The following is a 16,947-nucleotide window of genomic DNA, read 5'->3' on the forward strand; positions in this document are numbered from 1 at the left end:
ATTAAAGATTGTTGGGTTTGAGTATGATGAATGATGGTAATATGATAATGGTGATTGATTGTGTAACTTGAAAAGGCATAATGATGATGTAAGTGATGTTGAATTTGACGATTTGGCATTATGGTTGTAAAAGTGTGATATATTGGTGTTGATGTTGAAGATGATGAAATGTGAAGGAAAATGTGGTAATGTTGGTGTAAATGGTGAACTTTGGTAATGTTTATGGAATGTGTATGGTAAGAAATTGTGTAAATGGTGAAGTTTGGTAAAATTGGGTTTTTGGTAAACTTTGCTCGATCATAACTTTTGCCTCGGTTTTTGAAACTAATTGAAATTTGTTTAGAATTAAAGATCTTTGAAACCCTTTAAATCGATATAAAGTTTGTGAAAATTGGAATTTTCTAGAGGAAGTTATAATCATTCAAAGTTAGTGTTAAAAATCTAAAATTCTGCAGAGTTGTAGAATTTTGTGATTTCTGATATGTGCGCACGCACAGCCTTGTGCGGATGCACAACCTGCAAAAATTTTGATCTGTTCAGACGCACACACCTGTGCGCATGCACAGGTAGGGAAATGCATTCTGTTTGCGGCGCTAGCACAGCTTGTGCGCGCACATATCTAAGGAAGAATTTCAACCTATGCGGACGCACACATTGGGAAGGCCAGTCTGTTGGGGGAGCTAGCACAGGTTATGCGAGTGAACAGATCTTGGAAATTTTGACACTTGTGTGTACGCACACCTCTGTGCGTACGCACACATTTTAAAACTCAACCAGAACGTGTGCACGCACACTCTTGTGCGGCCGCACACGCCCTATTTCTCAAAATTTTATTTTGTTTTCAACTATTCTACCTTCCCAACAAGGTTGTAAGCTTCTCGAACACCATTTTAGGGCTATTGGGCCTAGTTTTAGAGTTTTGAAATATTTGGAAAGAATGTAGGGATAGTAGATGATATTAATTGGAGAACTTAGAAAACGGAGGCCTAGGTTTCTGGCGTGCTGAGGAATGATAAACTGTTGATGTATGGAAACTAAGATATGAATGGACAGTAGTTGAGATGAGTTGGGGACTCGGAATGTGATGATTGATCCATGTGTACTGAAAATGCTTTCTGAAAACCACTGAAATAATGTTTTTACTGAGATTATGAGACGCTATGCACCCGGCAAGGACGGTGGTTAATCCCGCCTGTCGAGGTAGCGGCGGCGGCGTAAGGATGGTGGTTTATCTCGCTTACGTTGAGATGTGAGGTCTGAGGCAATAGTATCCCGCTCGCATCCCTTCAGATCAATAGAGCGTGCAGGCGCAAAACCTTGGACAGTGATCTGAGCACTATATCTCGGGGGTTCCCATTGATGATTCCGAAGGGCGACATCTCCATGGAGATGTGTCGGGTTGGCAGTTGAACCAAAAATGTGATATCACAGCCAGTAGGACAGGCATTCATCATATGCATTTTCTATCTGTTTGTATGCTTTGTCTACTTGTAATGGCTTGCCTATTTGTATAATATGTCTAATTGCTATTTGAATTAATTGCCTTATATGTAGGGGTGTAAGTTACCGAACCGGACCGAAATTTACCGTAAAACCGAATCAAAATTTACAACAACCGAATGAAAACCCAAAAAACCGGTTTTTTCCGAATTAAACCAATCCGTTCGGTTCGGTTTTTGGTTGGCTCAGTAAAAACCGAACCGAACCAAATCGAACCGAAATATTGGTTCAGAAATCTTGTTTTTACACATTTACCCTTTAACCTAATATGCAATCCTCTAACCTCCCAATCCCTACTCACTCAGCGCAGCCATAACACAAGTCACAACCGCACAAGTCACAACCTCCATCTTTCTCTTCTATGACCGATTGCCTGAGACCCTGAGAGAATGAGAGCTTGAGAGAGCCAGAGAGCCAGAGAGCTGATAGCACCGTCGTCGAGTCACCGTGAAGGACGTCGTCGATCTCCATCACGGGCATTGCAAAGAGCTGTCTTCACGCCATCGTCTCACTGTCGTCGATCTCCGTCTGAGCCGTTCTTCTGTCTAGCAGTCCTCGTCACCGTCCAGCAGTCCTCGTCGCCGTCCAGCAGTCTCTGTCGCCGAGCCTTCTTCTGCAACTCACAATGTCGTCTTCTGAGGTTGGTAACTCGATTTTTTCACAATTTGTTGCAAGTTATTACTTATTAGATGTTCTTGTTGGTAGGTTGATTGAAAGTTTGTTGCTGTTGCTGTTAGTTGAATTGAAAATAAAAAATAAAAAAATTAAATAAAGTTTGTTGGTGGGCTGATTGAAAGTTTGTTGTTGTTGCTGTTCACAATGTTCTTGTTCGTTGATTTTTTTACAATTTATTCTGAATATTAACTCATATAACTAAAATAAAAAAATTTGGTGCTTACAGAGATATTTTACCTACTTTAGTCACTGATTTTGTCTCCCTGATAAAAAAATTTTGTTGATTAATCTTTAGGACTGGTTTTGTCTCCCTGATCTTTAGTTTTTTTAAAATTTATTGCAAGTTATTAGATATTTTTGAGTACCTTTTTCTGTCTATGAAGCTGAGGGATTTGGATACCTTTTTCTGTTTAAGTATCTTCATAATTTAATTTTTGGTGTTCTTTTTTCTTTAAGTTATGGATTTGGGATATTGTAGTTAGCCGGAAATTTTTAAACATGGCATGTCCTTATATCTGCATTATGTCATGCAGTATCCCATATTTAATAAATCAAGTTTAGAGGTAAAAATGAACGTGAATAGTAGTCCTCTTTAGTATTTTCTAGACCAAAAGACCAATAATTACTTTGATGCAGGTTTGATAACACTAACACAGAAAGATTAAATAAAGAGTACTTAATTTAGAAAATAAAGAGTACATAGCACATGGGTTTACTGTTTCTTTCACAATGGTTCTTTCACAATGAAGCTTAGAAATAGGTACATGGCACATGGGTTTACTGTTCTTCATTCAATAATTTAGGCTGCATAAGTGCATATATATGGCTGCATAAGTGCATATATATAGCTGCATATAATTAATATGTTTCACAAGTTTGAATGCTACAATTAATAATTTTTGGTGCTGTTGATGAGTTAAAATGCTAATTTTTTATTGTTATGTTTATATATATGCAGCCAACAAGCAATGAACAGCCCAATGAACCGATGCCTGAAGTTAGGGGTGAAAATTTTGAGTCCGTGGTACGTTCTTCAACGGACAGCGGCGTGCTTACCAAACCCCTGCCCCATCCAAGATCAAAGAAGAGGAAGGTTGATTCAACTAATGTGGGTGCAACTCCGGGAGTAACTCCTACAAATCCAGCTCCAAGCACTGTGGAAACTGATGAAGAGGATGGCAAGGATGATCCCAATGAAGGTAACAGAAAACCTTCTAGACCTAGATCTTGGACTTGGGAACACTTTACAAAGGATCCTAAGTCTAAGCCATCACATCCTAGGGCTAAAGGTAATTGGTGTGGTGCATCATATGCATATGACTCTCATAGAAATGGTACAACTAATATGTGTTATCATTTGTTGAATCAATGTAAAAGATTTCCTAGGGACTCGGGTGACCCTAGTCAAACAATCCTTACCTTCCAACAAAAAAAGAGAGGGTGAAGGGGTATTTACTGTCGTTACTTTTGATGCTGAAATGTGTAGAAAATCCCTTGCTAGGATGATAATTGTTGATGAACTACCGTTCAAGTTTGTTGAGGGGGAGGGATTCAGATTCTATATGAGTATTGTGCAACCTAGATTTCCACTTCCTGGAAGGATTACTGTTGCTAAGGATTGTTGGAATCTTTATATTAGTGAGAAGAATAAGTTGAAAACTGTGTTTAAACAACCAAATCAATCTGTTTGTTTAACTACTGATTGTTGGACTTCTGTGCAAAATCTGAATTATATGTGTCTCACTACTCATTACATTGATCATGATTAGAAATTACAAAAGAGGATTATCAATTTTTGTCTTATTAAAAACCACAAGGGAGAAACATTTGGTAGAAAAATTGAGAGATGTCTTTTGGGGTGGGGGATTTCTAGAGTGTTCACAATTACTGTTGATAATGCTAGTTCTAATGATACTGCAATATCTTATCTAAGAACTAGAATGGAGGATTGGAATTTACATCCTTTGAAAGGAGAGCATTTACATGTTAAGTGTTGTACACATATTCTTAATCTTGTTGTTAATGATGGATTGAAAGAGATGCATGAATCTATTAGCAAGATAAGGAATGCTATTAGATATGTGCGTGCTTCCCCTAGTCACATGAATAGGTTCAAAAATTTCATTAAGGAAGCTAGGATACAAGACAAGTGTACTGTTCAACTTGATGTTCCCACTAGATGGAACTCTACATACACCATGCTTGAAAGTGGTTTGAAGTTTCAAAAGGCATTCAAGAGGCTAGGGGAGAGAGATATAGAATATGCTCTAATGCAAGGTGGGATTCCGAGGAATATTGATTGGGACAATGCAAAACACTTTATAGAATTCTTGAAAATTTTTCATGATGTTACAAATAGTGTGTCTGGTAGTTTACTTGTAACTTCTTCTCAATATTTTCATGAGTTTTGTAAGATCTTGCGAGTGTTCAAGGAATCTTGTGGTAGTCGAGATCCATTACTTGGGAGTATGGCTGAGAGGATGAAGCTTAAGTATGACAAGTACTGGGGTAACATAAAAAATATTAATATGATGATTTTTATTGATGTGGTTCTTGATCCTAGATACAAGTTGGAGTTTATGAACTTTAGCTTTGAAAAGCTATATGATAAGGATGATGCTGATTTTTTGGGTGTAAAAGTGAAAGAGACCTTCCCCAAGATGTTTGAATGCTATGTGAATGCAAATAATGGGGGTAGATATTTTACTTCAGCAACAATGGATGGTGCATCAGATGTGAGAGTACCTGATGGCGACATGGCTGGTGATTTTTTCAAGCAGGTGCATTTTCATTAGATCATCAACAAGAATGAGGTGGATTTGTATTTGATGGATGGTTTAGAGAAGCCTCGTGATCAAAATACTTTTGACATATTGAATTGGTGGAAGGTAAATTCTAGCAAGTATCCTATCTTATCCCAAATAGCTAGAGATGTCTTAGCAATGCTGGTCTCGACTGTTGCTTCAGAATCCGCTTTTAGCACTGGTGGAAGAGTGCTTAACAACTATAGGAGTTCTTTAACTCCAAAGACAGTTGAGGCATTGATATGCACATAAAATTGGATTCGTGCTTCTCCAATGATAACTGATTTTGAGGAGCTTATTGAAGAGTTTGAGAAACTTGAATTAGGTATGCAAAAAAGAAATTTGTAGTTCCTTTTATGGTTTATGTTTATAATTTATAATCTATATTATGTTTATAATCTATATTGATTTTTTGTTTTATTTTTGTAGAAATTGCACCAACCGGAGAAGATGATGATGAGTCTGGTGTGGATTCAGATTAAGCATGGTGGCTATTTGGTTTTTATTTGTTACAAAGTGACTGTTTTAGTTTAAAGTGTGTTTATTTTTGTTGTTTTTCTAGAAATTTTTAGTTGTCTTTGTTTTATGTTTAATTAAGTTGAATTTGTATTGAATTTGGATGTGATATACTCTTGTTATTCTAGTTTATTGAAGGTTTTAAACTTTATTTTATGATAATTTTAATTCTGATCAATAGGTGTAAAAAACCCGAAAAAACCGACCGAACCAAACCGCAATTAGTTCGGTTCGGTTCGGTTTGGTTGATCAAACAGCTGCCAACCGAATGGTTGGTATTATTATAGGACCGATCAGGTCAGTTCGATTGGTTTTCGGTCCAAAACCGAACCAAACCGAACCAATTACACCCCTACTTATATGTCAATTCTTGTGTTTTACTTGCACCGTATATTATCTGTGTTTTCTACTGGGATTGAACAGGTTCGGAAGGCGGTGGCGATGGGATCGCATGGAGGATCGGTTGGTGAAGGCTGGGACAGCGATGCTTGGTTAGAGTAGAAATCCCTAAGATAGATTACCCGGTTCATTCAAGTTAATGTTGTTTTAATTATGCTTATTTGTTTTAGAATGCTATAAGTTTGAATCTTGTGATGGATATGGAGCTTAGGATTGTCTTTGGCATCCCGGGGTCTTATCCTACATCATTGGGCATTGTTACTATACTGAGAACCTCCGGTTCTCATACCATATTCTCTGTTGTGTTTTTCAGATGTAGGTCGTAACCCACCTTGGTGAGTTGCTTTGGATGGTGACAGAAGCGGATGATCTTGGATTCTTTTGGAGTCTTTTTAGTTTATTTTGTTTATATGTCTCTCACTTTGTATTTTGTTTAGCCTAGAGGCTTGTATTTGAGAGAACAAAACTGTATAAGCTGTTTTACTGTCTGGTTCTGTATATCTATATTTGGCTAGCCGGCTTAAACTTCACGAGCCGTGGCTAGTTTCTTATGGTATTAAACTATTATACTATTATCTTTGTTTATATCACATCTATTTCTTGTGCTTTAAGTTAGACGCTTTGTTAGTATGTTTTGCGCTTTGAAATCCTATTTTTAAGTATTATCCTTCATCGGGCTTCTAGTTTATATTATTCTTTCTATAAAGATATTATGTATGAGCTTAGAACTATCGTAATCTCTGATTAACCTTTGCTTTACGACGCGTGGTAAAACTTAAGCTAATTAGGGTGTTACATTTAGTGGTATCAGAGCGGTTCGTCCTCGTGAGCCTGAGGGATGGACTGATTGTGCTTCATTGCATACTCTGTGCCTCTTTTCTTTGATGCTATTAGGTTATCTGTTTGATATTGCATAGCATGCTTGTTTGTGAGTGCCTGTTGGGATGATTGAAGCACTAGGCTTTTGATATTGAGACTGATCACCTTGATATCGATTGTTTGGTGTAGACAGGAACCCTAATGGCCACTCGCGGGCGAGGTCGAACACGTACACGAGAAAGTAAGAACGAGCAACCGGCTGATAACCATGCTGAATTCATGCGGCCATGGCTGACTTAGCGAACACCATGGAAGATAATTCTGCTGCAACTCTGCAAGCTGTGCAGAGATTGGGCCAATCGGCCGGGAACGGAAACGGGAATGGTGAAGGGAATGCCAATGATAATGCTGAGGGAAACAGAGATAACACAGGAAGAGTTTCGATGACCTTGGCGACGTTCCTCAAGGTCCATCCGCTAACTTTTCGAGGATCCACAAATCCTACTGAAGCGGACCACTGGTTCTAGGCTATGGAGCGTGCTTTACAGGCGCAACATGTTCCCCTCAATCAGTATGTCGAGTTTTCCGCTTATCAGCTAGCGGGAGAGGCCCAACCTTGGTGGCAAGCAGAGTGTTGCTTGCTACAGCTTCAGAACGCCGACATTCCATGGGAGGTGTTCTAAACAGCCTTCTACAAGAAATATTTCCCTGAGTCTGCAAGGGAAGCAAAGGAAATGGAACTAATGCAGCTAAAGCAACGTTTCCTATCTGTGGCGGACTACACCAACAAGTTTGAGGAGCTCTGTAGGTTTTCTAGGGTATGTCAAGGTGCCCCGAAGACTTACGAGAGCTGGAAGTGCATTAAGTATCAGAGGGGTTTAAAGGATAGCATTATGACTGCTGTGGCGCCTATGGAGATCCGTGTCTTCTCCGACTTGGTGAACAAGGCAAGAGTGGTGGAGGAGTATGCCAAGACTGTGGCGGATCCGTTGATGAGAGGTATATGTCTAATTGGTGATAAGTCCTTAGTTGCATTATATGATACTGGAGCTTCGCATTCGTTTATTTCATTTGCTAAAGTTGAGGAATTAGGTTTGAAAGTGTCAGAGTTACCATTTGATCTACATGTACATACTCCACATCAGACAGTTATGACTAGGTCAGGTTGTAGACAAGTAGGTTTCAAGCTTGAAGGTAGAGATTTTGTGCATGATTTGATCTGTTTACTAATGGTGGGAGTAGAAATGATTTTGGGGTTTGAATGTTTGTCGAAGAATCGGGTTTTGTTGGACTGCCTTGAGCGGACCATTCGGTTTATGCCGGAAGGAGAGAATGGAGCAGTGGTAGCTACGGGGTATTATCTGAACTCTGTAATGGTGCATTGTAGTGGGAAGGAGTGTCAGGGTTATATTCTGTTGGCTGCTAATGCGTTGGGTGATGCCCAGAACTTGGATCAGATACCGGTGGTTAGAGAATTTCTGGAAGTATTTCCGAAAGATATCCCTGAGTTCCCACCTCAAAGGGAAATTGAATTTGCGATTGAATTGGTGCCTGGAGCTAGACCAGTGTCGATTGTGCCTTATAGAATGGCTATGATAGAGCTGGCAGAATTAAAGACTCAGTTGGAGGAGCTTCTGAACAAGAGGTTCATTCGACCGAGTGTATTACCGTGGGGAGCGCCAGTTTTATTGGTAAAGAAGAAGGATCGAGGAATGCGACTGTGCGTGGATTACCGACAGTTAAACAAAGTGACAGTGAAGAACAAGTACCTGCTGCCAAGGATAGATGACTTGATGGATCAATTGTAAGGAGCTGGAGTGTTTTTCAAGATCGATTTGAGATCCAGTTACCATCAGATACGGGTGAAAGAGGATGATATCCCTAAGACTGCGTTTAGAACACGCTATAGACACTACGAGTTTGTGGTAATGTCCTTTGGGTTAACAAATGCACCTGCTATTTTCATGGATTACATGAACAGGGTGTTTCGTCCCTTTTTAGACAAATTCGTGGTGGTTTCATAGATGACATCTTGGTTTACTCTAACATGGCAAAGGAGAATGAGGAACACTTGAGGATTGTGTTGCAAATCTTAAAGGAGCGGAAGTTGTACGCTAAGTTGTCAAAGTGCGAGTTCTGGAAGGAGGAGGTGAAGTTCTTAGGCCACGTGGTGAGCAAAGGAGGAGGAATAGCTGTAGATCCTTGATGAACGGATTTTTGACGGTCTAGAATTTCACAAATGAAACCTCGTTGCAAGTATAGTTTCTAAACCGACAATAATTCTTTCATACAAAAATTTGGTTGTCACTAAAACAAACCCAATAAAATTAAACCGAAGTATTTAAACCTCGGGTCGTCTCTCAAGGAATTGCAGGGAAGTGTTCTTGTTATTGGTTATGAGTTTTCTGAGAAATTTTAAGAGTTGGAGAATAGAAAAATAAATGATTGTAAATTAAAGCAATGAAAATTAACAAGAGAATTTATATAATTAAAATAAAAAGCCTTGGCAAGGAAAAGATTAGTCGGAAGTTCTATCCTTGTTGAATTTCCCAAGATTAATAGTAATAGGTTATTGTTTCTACTTAGTTAACCCTTACCGAATAAAGGAAAGTCAAGTATGGAGCCAACTTCTATTCACAAGTAGGGAGTCAAGTAGAATGATAAAGACTTCAATGGAGGTAGTAACTCTCTTCAATATCCAACTCAAAAGCATAAAACTAGGAATCCTAAAACCTAGAGAGAGGAGAGAGCCTCTCTCTCTCTAGAAAACTACATCTAAAATCTAAAATTATGTGAATGAATGTTGTATGAATGAATTGATGTGATTCCCCCACTTTGTAGCCTCTAATCTGTATTTTTTGGGCCGAAAACTGGGTCTAAAACCAGCCCAAAATCGCCCCCAGCGTCTTCTGCACTTTCTACACGTGGCACATGTCACGCATACGCGTCAATCAATTCCCTTGTGCTCTTCCTTGACAACTTCCACCTCTTTGCAAGCTTCTTCAATTTCAACCTCTTCCTCTTGGTAGTTTTCTTCCAATTTAATTTCTTCTTCATTGCTTACCAAGGGCATGGGAGGTTGTGCCTTTTGTGTTTTAATCTCCATGTCAAGTCCAATGGGAGAGGATTCAATTGTAGATAAGAATTCATCAATGATTGAATCCATCTCTTGATCATCCCCTTCAAAGTCTTCAACCATGATATGCCTTGGAGGTTGTACACCCTCCTCAATATCAATTTCAAAGTCTTGGAAGGAGGTTCTATGACTTGACTTTCCCATGGAGGTTACGCATCTCCTAAGTCTTCAACCACTTCCTCTTCTTCTATAATTTTGGCTTTCTCCACTTGCTCTAATACAAAATTGAACTCCTCCTTAATGTCTTCCCTCACCAATTCTTCAGCTACTCATTCATCTTCAAGGGTCTCTACTTCCACATTTTGAGCCTCCTCGTGCTTCTGTTGAAGTATGGGTGCTTGAACCCGATCCATTATGTCCCTAAGCCGATCCCTTCTCTCTTGTTCCGAGTCAATAGCATAATTGGGATCATGTTGCTCTTGGATTGATGCATCCACATGGGATATAAAAGCTTGGATAGTAGAGGTTAGACCAGTGAAAGTAGAGGTAATTGTGGTTTGAAGCTCTATTTGCCTTTGGCGAATAACATTAAGGGTGTTGTCATCCAGTGGAAGTTGGGGTGGATAGGAGAGTTCATTATTTTGGAGAAAGGGTTCATAATAGGAAGGTGGTTCTTCTTGGTAAGGATATAGAGATGGTGAATATTGAGGTGGTGGTTCTGGGTATGGCTCATATGGTTCGTATGGTGGTTGGTATGGTGGATATGGGTTATGGTCATATGGAGGTGAATGGTGGAAAAGGGGCTTGTGAGTATGGTGGTTCAGAGTTATGTTGAGGAGGTGGTTCATAAGCATATGGTGGGGCTTGTTGGTAACTACAAGGGGTCCACCATATCAATCGTCTTGGTACGCACCCTGGAATGGCTCTTGACCATAGTAATTTGGTAGAGGTTGGTTGTCACGAAAAGGTCCACCATAACCATTGTCTTGGGATGCATCGTAGAATGGTCGTTGCCCATGACAGATTAGAGGAGGTTGTTGCCAAAAGGGTTGATCAAATTCGGGGTCCCACACTTTATTTTCACACCTGTCTTGAAGTTGATCATCATTATTAGTCCATCCGGGTGGTATGACCGTAGAATTCTCAATTAAGCGACCAAAAATCCCCCTAGACCCAAGCAATCTAGCTTTATACCAACCCTTGCTATTAAGCTTCGAACATGTCACCATAACCATCTCCCTATTGCTCTTAAAGCCATAAATATTTCTAAGTTGACCATCCGTCTCAAGCAAACTATATTCAAGGGGAATAATAAAGCTTAAGTATAAAGAATTTACCCACTTGAATGAAAGAATAGATGGTGATGGCTTAGGGAGAGGTATCTCCAATGTCCTTGCAAGCTCTACTCCCTTATGGTCTTCCTTGTCCACTTCCACCTCCTCACAAATTTCTTCACTTTCAATCCCTTGTTTATCAATTTCATCTAACTCTTCTCCATCACTCAAATCATAAATGGGAGGAAGAGAAAAATCTACCTCCACATTGCTTTCCATCTCATTGGGAAAAGGTTCTTCAAAAAGGATTCACCACCAAGAGGGTTGGATGCAAGATCTTCATCTCCAAGGGAACTCAAGTTTTGCTCCACTCCTTCTAAGTCTTTCTTCAACAATTGTCTTGGAAGTTTTGCACTCTCCTCTTCAACATCAAATTCAATTGTCTTGGAGAGGTTTTCTATGATTTTAGCTTCCCATGGAGGTTCCGCATCTCCTAGGTCCTCAACCACTTCTTCCTCTTCTTCAATGATCATGGGCTCCTCCAATTGCTCTAATACAAAATAACATCCCTCATTTTCCACTGGAGTTTCCAATCTCTCCTTCATATTATGCTCTTCAATTGATTCTCCACATGTGGCCATGGGAGTGCCTTGAGTACTCAAGCATTGGGAGGCTAAAGTGCTTACCACCTTGGTCAAGGTAGCCACAAATTCTAGTGTCTCCCTTTGCATTTCTCCTTGCCCTTGAAGTATAAGGCCAAGGATTTCATCTATTGAGGATTGGGGTGGATAAGAGGGTTCATTGTCTTGGAGAAAGGGTTCATAATAGGAAGGTGGTTCTTCTTAGTAAGGGTATGGTGGTGTATATTGAGGTGATTCTTGGGAGTATTGATATTGGAATGGCGGTTCCATGTATGGCTCATATGGTTCAAAAGGTGGTTGGTAGGATGGATGTGGATTAAGGTCATATGGAGGTTTTTGGTGAAAAGAGGCTTGTGAGTATGGTTGAGGTTCATGTTGAGGATATGACTCGTAGGCATATGGTGGTGGTTCTTGAAAGTCACAAGGAGATTCACCATAGCCATTTGATTGGTATGCATCATAGAATGGCTCTTGTTTATAGTGTATTGGTGGATGTTGTTGCCATGAAGATTGATCATATGCATATGGCTCCACCCACCGTTGATTGTCCCATCCTTGATACACATCTTCATTGAAGCCCTCATTACCTACAAAGTTGTAATCACACTCATAGCCAAAGTGAGAATTCATAATAGCAAGAGAAAAGGAAAATAAACTCAAATAAGAAACAAAGAAGACCAAATTCTAAAGCTAACAAGAACTAACAAAGAAGCAAAAGGCAAACCTATTTACAATATTCACATATATACAATAACCAATAACATAACACCATTGCAATTTCCCGGCAACAGCGCCATTTTGATGAATGGATTTTTGACAGTTTAGAATTCACAAATGAATTCTCATTGCAAGTATAGTTTCTAAACCAACATTAATCATTTCATACAAAAATTTGTTTGTCACTAAAACAAACCCCTAAAATTATAAACTGAAGTATTTAAACCTCGGGTCGTTATCCCTAGGAATTGCGATAAAGTGTCTTGTTATTGGTTATGGAGTATGTTTTGGGGTTTTTGAGATAATAGAGAAGAAATATAAATGGCAAGGAAATAAACTAACAAAAAGGTCTTGGTAAGGTTTGGTGGTCAAGGATCTCTATCCTAGTCACTAACCACAACATGAGAATTGGCAAGAATCAATCCCATTAAGTCATCCTCTAACTAGGTAAAGGAAAGTCAAATGAGCTATATCAATCCAAGTCCATAAGTCCTAGCTCTCCACCAATTCAATTAGTGAGACCTAGAGTTAATGGCTCCCAATCATCAATCACTTGGACATTAGTAACTCAAGAGTTCCTAAGTTACCTTCCCAAGCCAAGAGCATAAAATTTTACCCTAACATCCTTCCAAGCATTTCATCAAACACTTGGAAGGCATAAAAGGAAAGCATAGTGAAATTGCAAGGAAATTAAATCTACACTACTCAATTGCAAGGAATTAAACAACAACAAATCAAATCAACAATAAAGAAACATGAATCATAAATTGCATTAAAGAAAAATGGAAGAAGAAAAGTGCATCAACATGAAAGTAGAGAATTACAAGAATTGAAATACAAAACTAGAGAGAGGAGAAGTAGAGGAAGAAGAATTGATAAAGGAAAAGTAAATCTAAGCATGAAATTAACTTAGATCTAAGAAATTCTAATCTAGATCTAACTTAATCCTAATTCTAGAGAGAAGTGAGAGCTTCTCTCTCTAGAAACTAACTCTAAACTATTCCTAATGTGTGTGAATGAGCTAAAGATGTGAATGATCCCCATTCCCCTTTAATCCTTGGTCCTTATATGCATTTTGGCGCCAAAGTTGGTTGTAAACTGGGCCCCACAGCTCTCAGAAATCGCTGGGCACATTTTCTATTTAAAAATCACGTACGGCCACCGACGTGTACGCGTACAGTGCGCGTGCGCGTCCCTTGCATTTTCGCGATCCACGCGTGCGCATACAGTGCGCGTGCGCGTGGATTAAGATATCTAAATCTTTGGCTTTTTCATGTGTTCTCCACTTTGCATGCTTTCCTCTTCACTCCTTTGATTCATTCCTAGCCTTTTCAACCTGAAATCACTTAACAAACAAATCAAGGCATCTAGTGGAATCAAAGGCGAATTAAATTTAGCTAATTAAGGACCTAGAAAGCATGTTTTCACACTTAAGCACAACTTGGGAGACAATCATGAAACCATGCTATTTCATTGAATAAATATGGGTAAAAGGTCATAAAATCCCCTAAATTAATCATAAGATAAACCCTACAAATGGGGTTTATCATTAACCCTTACCGAATAAAGGAAAGTCAAGTAGGGAGCTAACTTCTATTCACAAGTCCTAATCCTCTCCCTTGGGAAGGATTAGCGTTAGTGACTAGATAGCCAGCCAACAATTCCCAATTACAAATTAACTCTTGAGTCTTCCAATTCAAGGGTCTCCAAATATTAATCAATTCCAAAGCCAAGTTGGAAGCCTACTCCATTGACATGGATGCCAATTTTGCATACATGTAAAGAGAGTAGAAAGAAGACATGATAATTGGACTCAATTGAAAATAATCAAGAAATAATAAAATTAAATAGAAAAGTATCTTTGCATTAATTAATTCCAAAATCGAAGGTATCCATATAACATTAAACAAAGTAAATGGGGAATAAAAAGAGTAAAGGAAAAGAAAACAAACTAGAATGATAAAGACTTTAATGGAGGTAGTAACTCTCTTCAATATCCAACTCAAAAGCATAAAACTAGGAATCCTAAAACCTAGAGAGAGGAGAGAGCCTCTCTCTCTAGAAAACTACATCTAAAACCTAAAATTATGTGAATGAATGTTGTATGAATGGATTGATGTGATTTCCCCACTTTGTAGCCTCTAATCTGTGTTTTCTGGGCCAGAAACTGGGTCTAAAACAGCCCAAAATTGCCCCCAGCGTCTTCTGCCCTTTCTGCACGTGGCACATGTCACGCGTACGCGTCAATCATGCGTACGCGTCGATTGTCATCTTCGCGTGTCACGTGTACGCATCGGGTACGCCCACGCATCGCCGTGCAAACTCCGATTCACGCGCACACGTGAGCCATGCGTGCACGTCACTTCTCGCTGGTTGTCTCCTTTATTTCTTGTGTTCTTTCCATTTTTGCATGTTTTCTTTCCATCCTCTAAGCCATTCCTGCCCTATAAAGTCTGAAAATACTTAACACACATATCACGGCATCGAATGGTAATAAGAGAGGATTAAAATTAGTGAATTAAGGCCAAAGAAACATGTTTTCAATCATAGCACATAATTAGGAAGGAAAATGTAAAACATGCAAATTATATGAATAAGTGTGAGTTTAGTGGATAAAATCCACTCAATTAAGTACAAAATATACCATGAAATAGTGGTGCATCAATCCTTCTAAGGTAGAGGCAGTGATGGAATGGGAAAGACCGACAACGGTGACAGAAGTCAGAAGCTTTTTGGGTTTAGTTGGATATTACCGAAGATATATCAAAGGATTCTCCCGGATTGCGCTACCGATGACGAAATTAACGAGGAAAGAGGTGCCTTTTATGTGGACGTCAGAGTATGAAGAGAGTTTCCAGACTTTGAAGCAGGTTAACTTCAGCATTGTTTTAATCTTGCCAGAACCGCATGTACCATTTGAAATATATTGTGATGCTTCCTTGAAGGGTTTGGGTTGCGTGTTGATGCAACACCGGAATATGGTGGCTTACGCATCGCGTCAGCTGATACCACATGAGGTGAATTACCCCACTCATGACTTGGAATTAGCAATAATTGTGTTTGCATTGAAAATTTGGAGACACCACCTGTACGAAGTAAGGTTTAGCGTCTTTTCTGATCATAAGAGTCTCAAGTACATCTTTGATCAGAAAGAGTTTAATATGCGCCAGAGAAGGTGGATGGAGTTGCTTAAAGATTATGATTTCGAGTTGAGCTATCACCCTGGAAAGGCGAATATAGTAGCAGACGCTTTGAGTCGGAAATCCTTAACGATTGCTTGGATGAGGATTAAGGAAGAGGAACTAGTAAATAAGTTTATGGATCTTAAGCTGGATATTGGTGAAGTTTTCGGAAGGGTTTATTTAAATCAATTGCAGATCTCAAGCACGTTTAAATCAGAAATACAAAGGGCTCAGCAAGATGAGCATAAGCTTCAGCAATTGTTTCAACCAATTGGTGATAATAGATGTGAAGAATTCACTAAGGATGTGAAGGATTATGGAGATACAAGGGAAGGATCTGTATATCGGATGTCAGAAGTTTGAGACAAGATTTGTTGTCAAAAGCTCACAATAGTGGGTTTTCTATTCATCCCGGAGGCACAAAGATGTATTATGACTTGAAGAATATGTTCTGGTGGCCTGGGATGAAAGGTGATGTAGCAACTGTGGTATCCAAGTGTTTGACTTGTCAGAAAGTGAAGATAGAGCATCAGAAACCGTCGGGAATGTTACAACCACTTGAGATTCCTCAGTGGAAGTGGGAAGGAATTGCAATGGATTTTGTGACCAGTTTACCGAGGACTAGATCGGGATTTGATGCGATTTGGGTGATCGTAGATCGCTTAACCAAATCTGCTCACTTTCTACCTATCCGAGTGAACTGTTCTATGGAGGAGTTAGCAAGGTTGTATATAAAGGAGATAGTAAGGTTGCATGGTATGCCGTCAAGCATAGTATCGGACCGTGATCCCCGATTCACTTCAAGGTTTTGGGGAGCTTTCCAAAGAGCTTTCGGTACGAATCTATGTCTCAGTACCGCATATCATCCGCAAACTGATGGACAGTCGGAAAGGACTATTCAAACCTTGGAAGATATGCTGAGAGCATGTGTTTTAGATTAACTCGGAAGTTAGGACCGATACATGCCATTAGTGGAGTTTGCGTATAACAACAGCTTTCACGCGAGCATTGGGATGGCTCCGTATGAGGCCTTGTATGGACGGAAGTGCCAGTCTCCACTTTGTTAGTATGAATCTGGCAAAGCAATTGTTTTGGATCCTGATGTAATAGCAGAGACTACTGAGAACATTAAGAAGATTCGTGCAAGGATTCTAACTGCTCAGAGTCGACAGAAAAGTTATGCGGACCAGAGGAGGAAACCATTAGAGTTTAAAGTGGGAGAGCACGTATTCCTTAGGGTTACACCGACAAATGGGATTGGAAGGGCGATTAAGACCAAGAAGTTGAACCCAAGATATATAGGACCGTTTGAGATTTTGAAGAGATTCGGGCTGGTGGCGTATC

At 39.5% G+C, this 16,947-nt stretch overlaps 1 protein-coding gene across 1 annotated transcript; it reads left to right on the forward strand.

Moving 5' to 3' along the window:
- Window positions 1–7,447: 7,447 nt before the first annotated feature.
- Window positions 7,448–8,919, forward strand: LOC107633100 (uncharacterized). Its single transcript, XM_016336734.1, has 3 exons — window positions 7,448–8,358; window positions 8,560–8,638; window positions 8,695–8,919. The coding sequence occupies exons 1-3, from the start codon at window positions 7,448–7,450 to the stop codon at window positions 8,917–8,919; spliced, it is 1,215 nt and encodes a 404-aa protein (XP_016192220.1).
- Window positions 8,920–16,947: the final 8,028 nt, after the last annotated feature.

The sequence above is a fragment of the Arachis ipaensis genome, chromosome B3, assembly GCF_059453495.1.
Source record: "Arachis ipaensis isolate K30076 ecotype BB chromosome B3, ASM5945349v1, whole genome shotgun sequence".
NCBI classification, from domain to species: Eukaryota; Viridiplantae; Streptophyta; class Magnoliopsida; order Fabales; family Fabaceae; genus Arachis; species Arachis ipaensis.

Bases quoted from the DNA above. Each gene is read 5' to 3' on its own strand.
- LOC107633100 (XM_016336734.1), top strand. From the start codon at position 7,448: ATGGAACTAATGCAGCTAAAGCAACGTTTCCTATCTGTGGCGGACTAC. The intron at 8,359-8,559 runs GTTCATTCGACC...TTTGAGATCCAG, and splicing joins GAGGAGCTTCTGAACAAGAG to TTACCATCAGATACGGGTGA. The intron at 8,639-8,694 runs GTAATGTCCTTT...TTACATGAACAG, and splicing joins ATAGACACTACGAGTTTGTG to GGTGTTTCGTCCCTTTTTAG.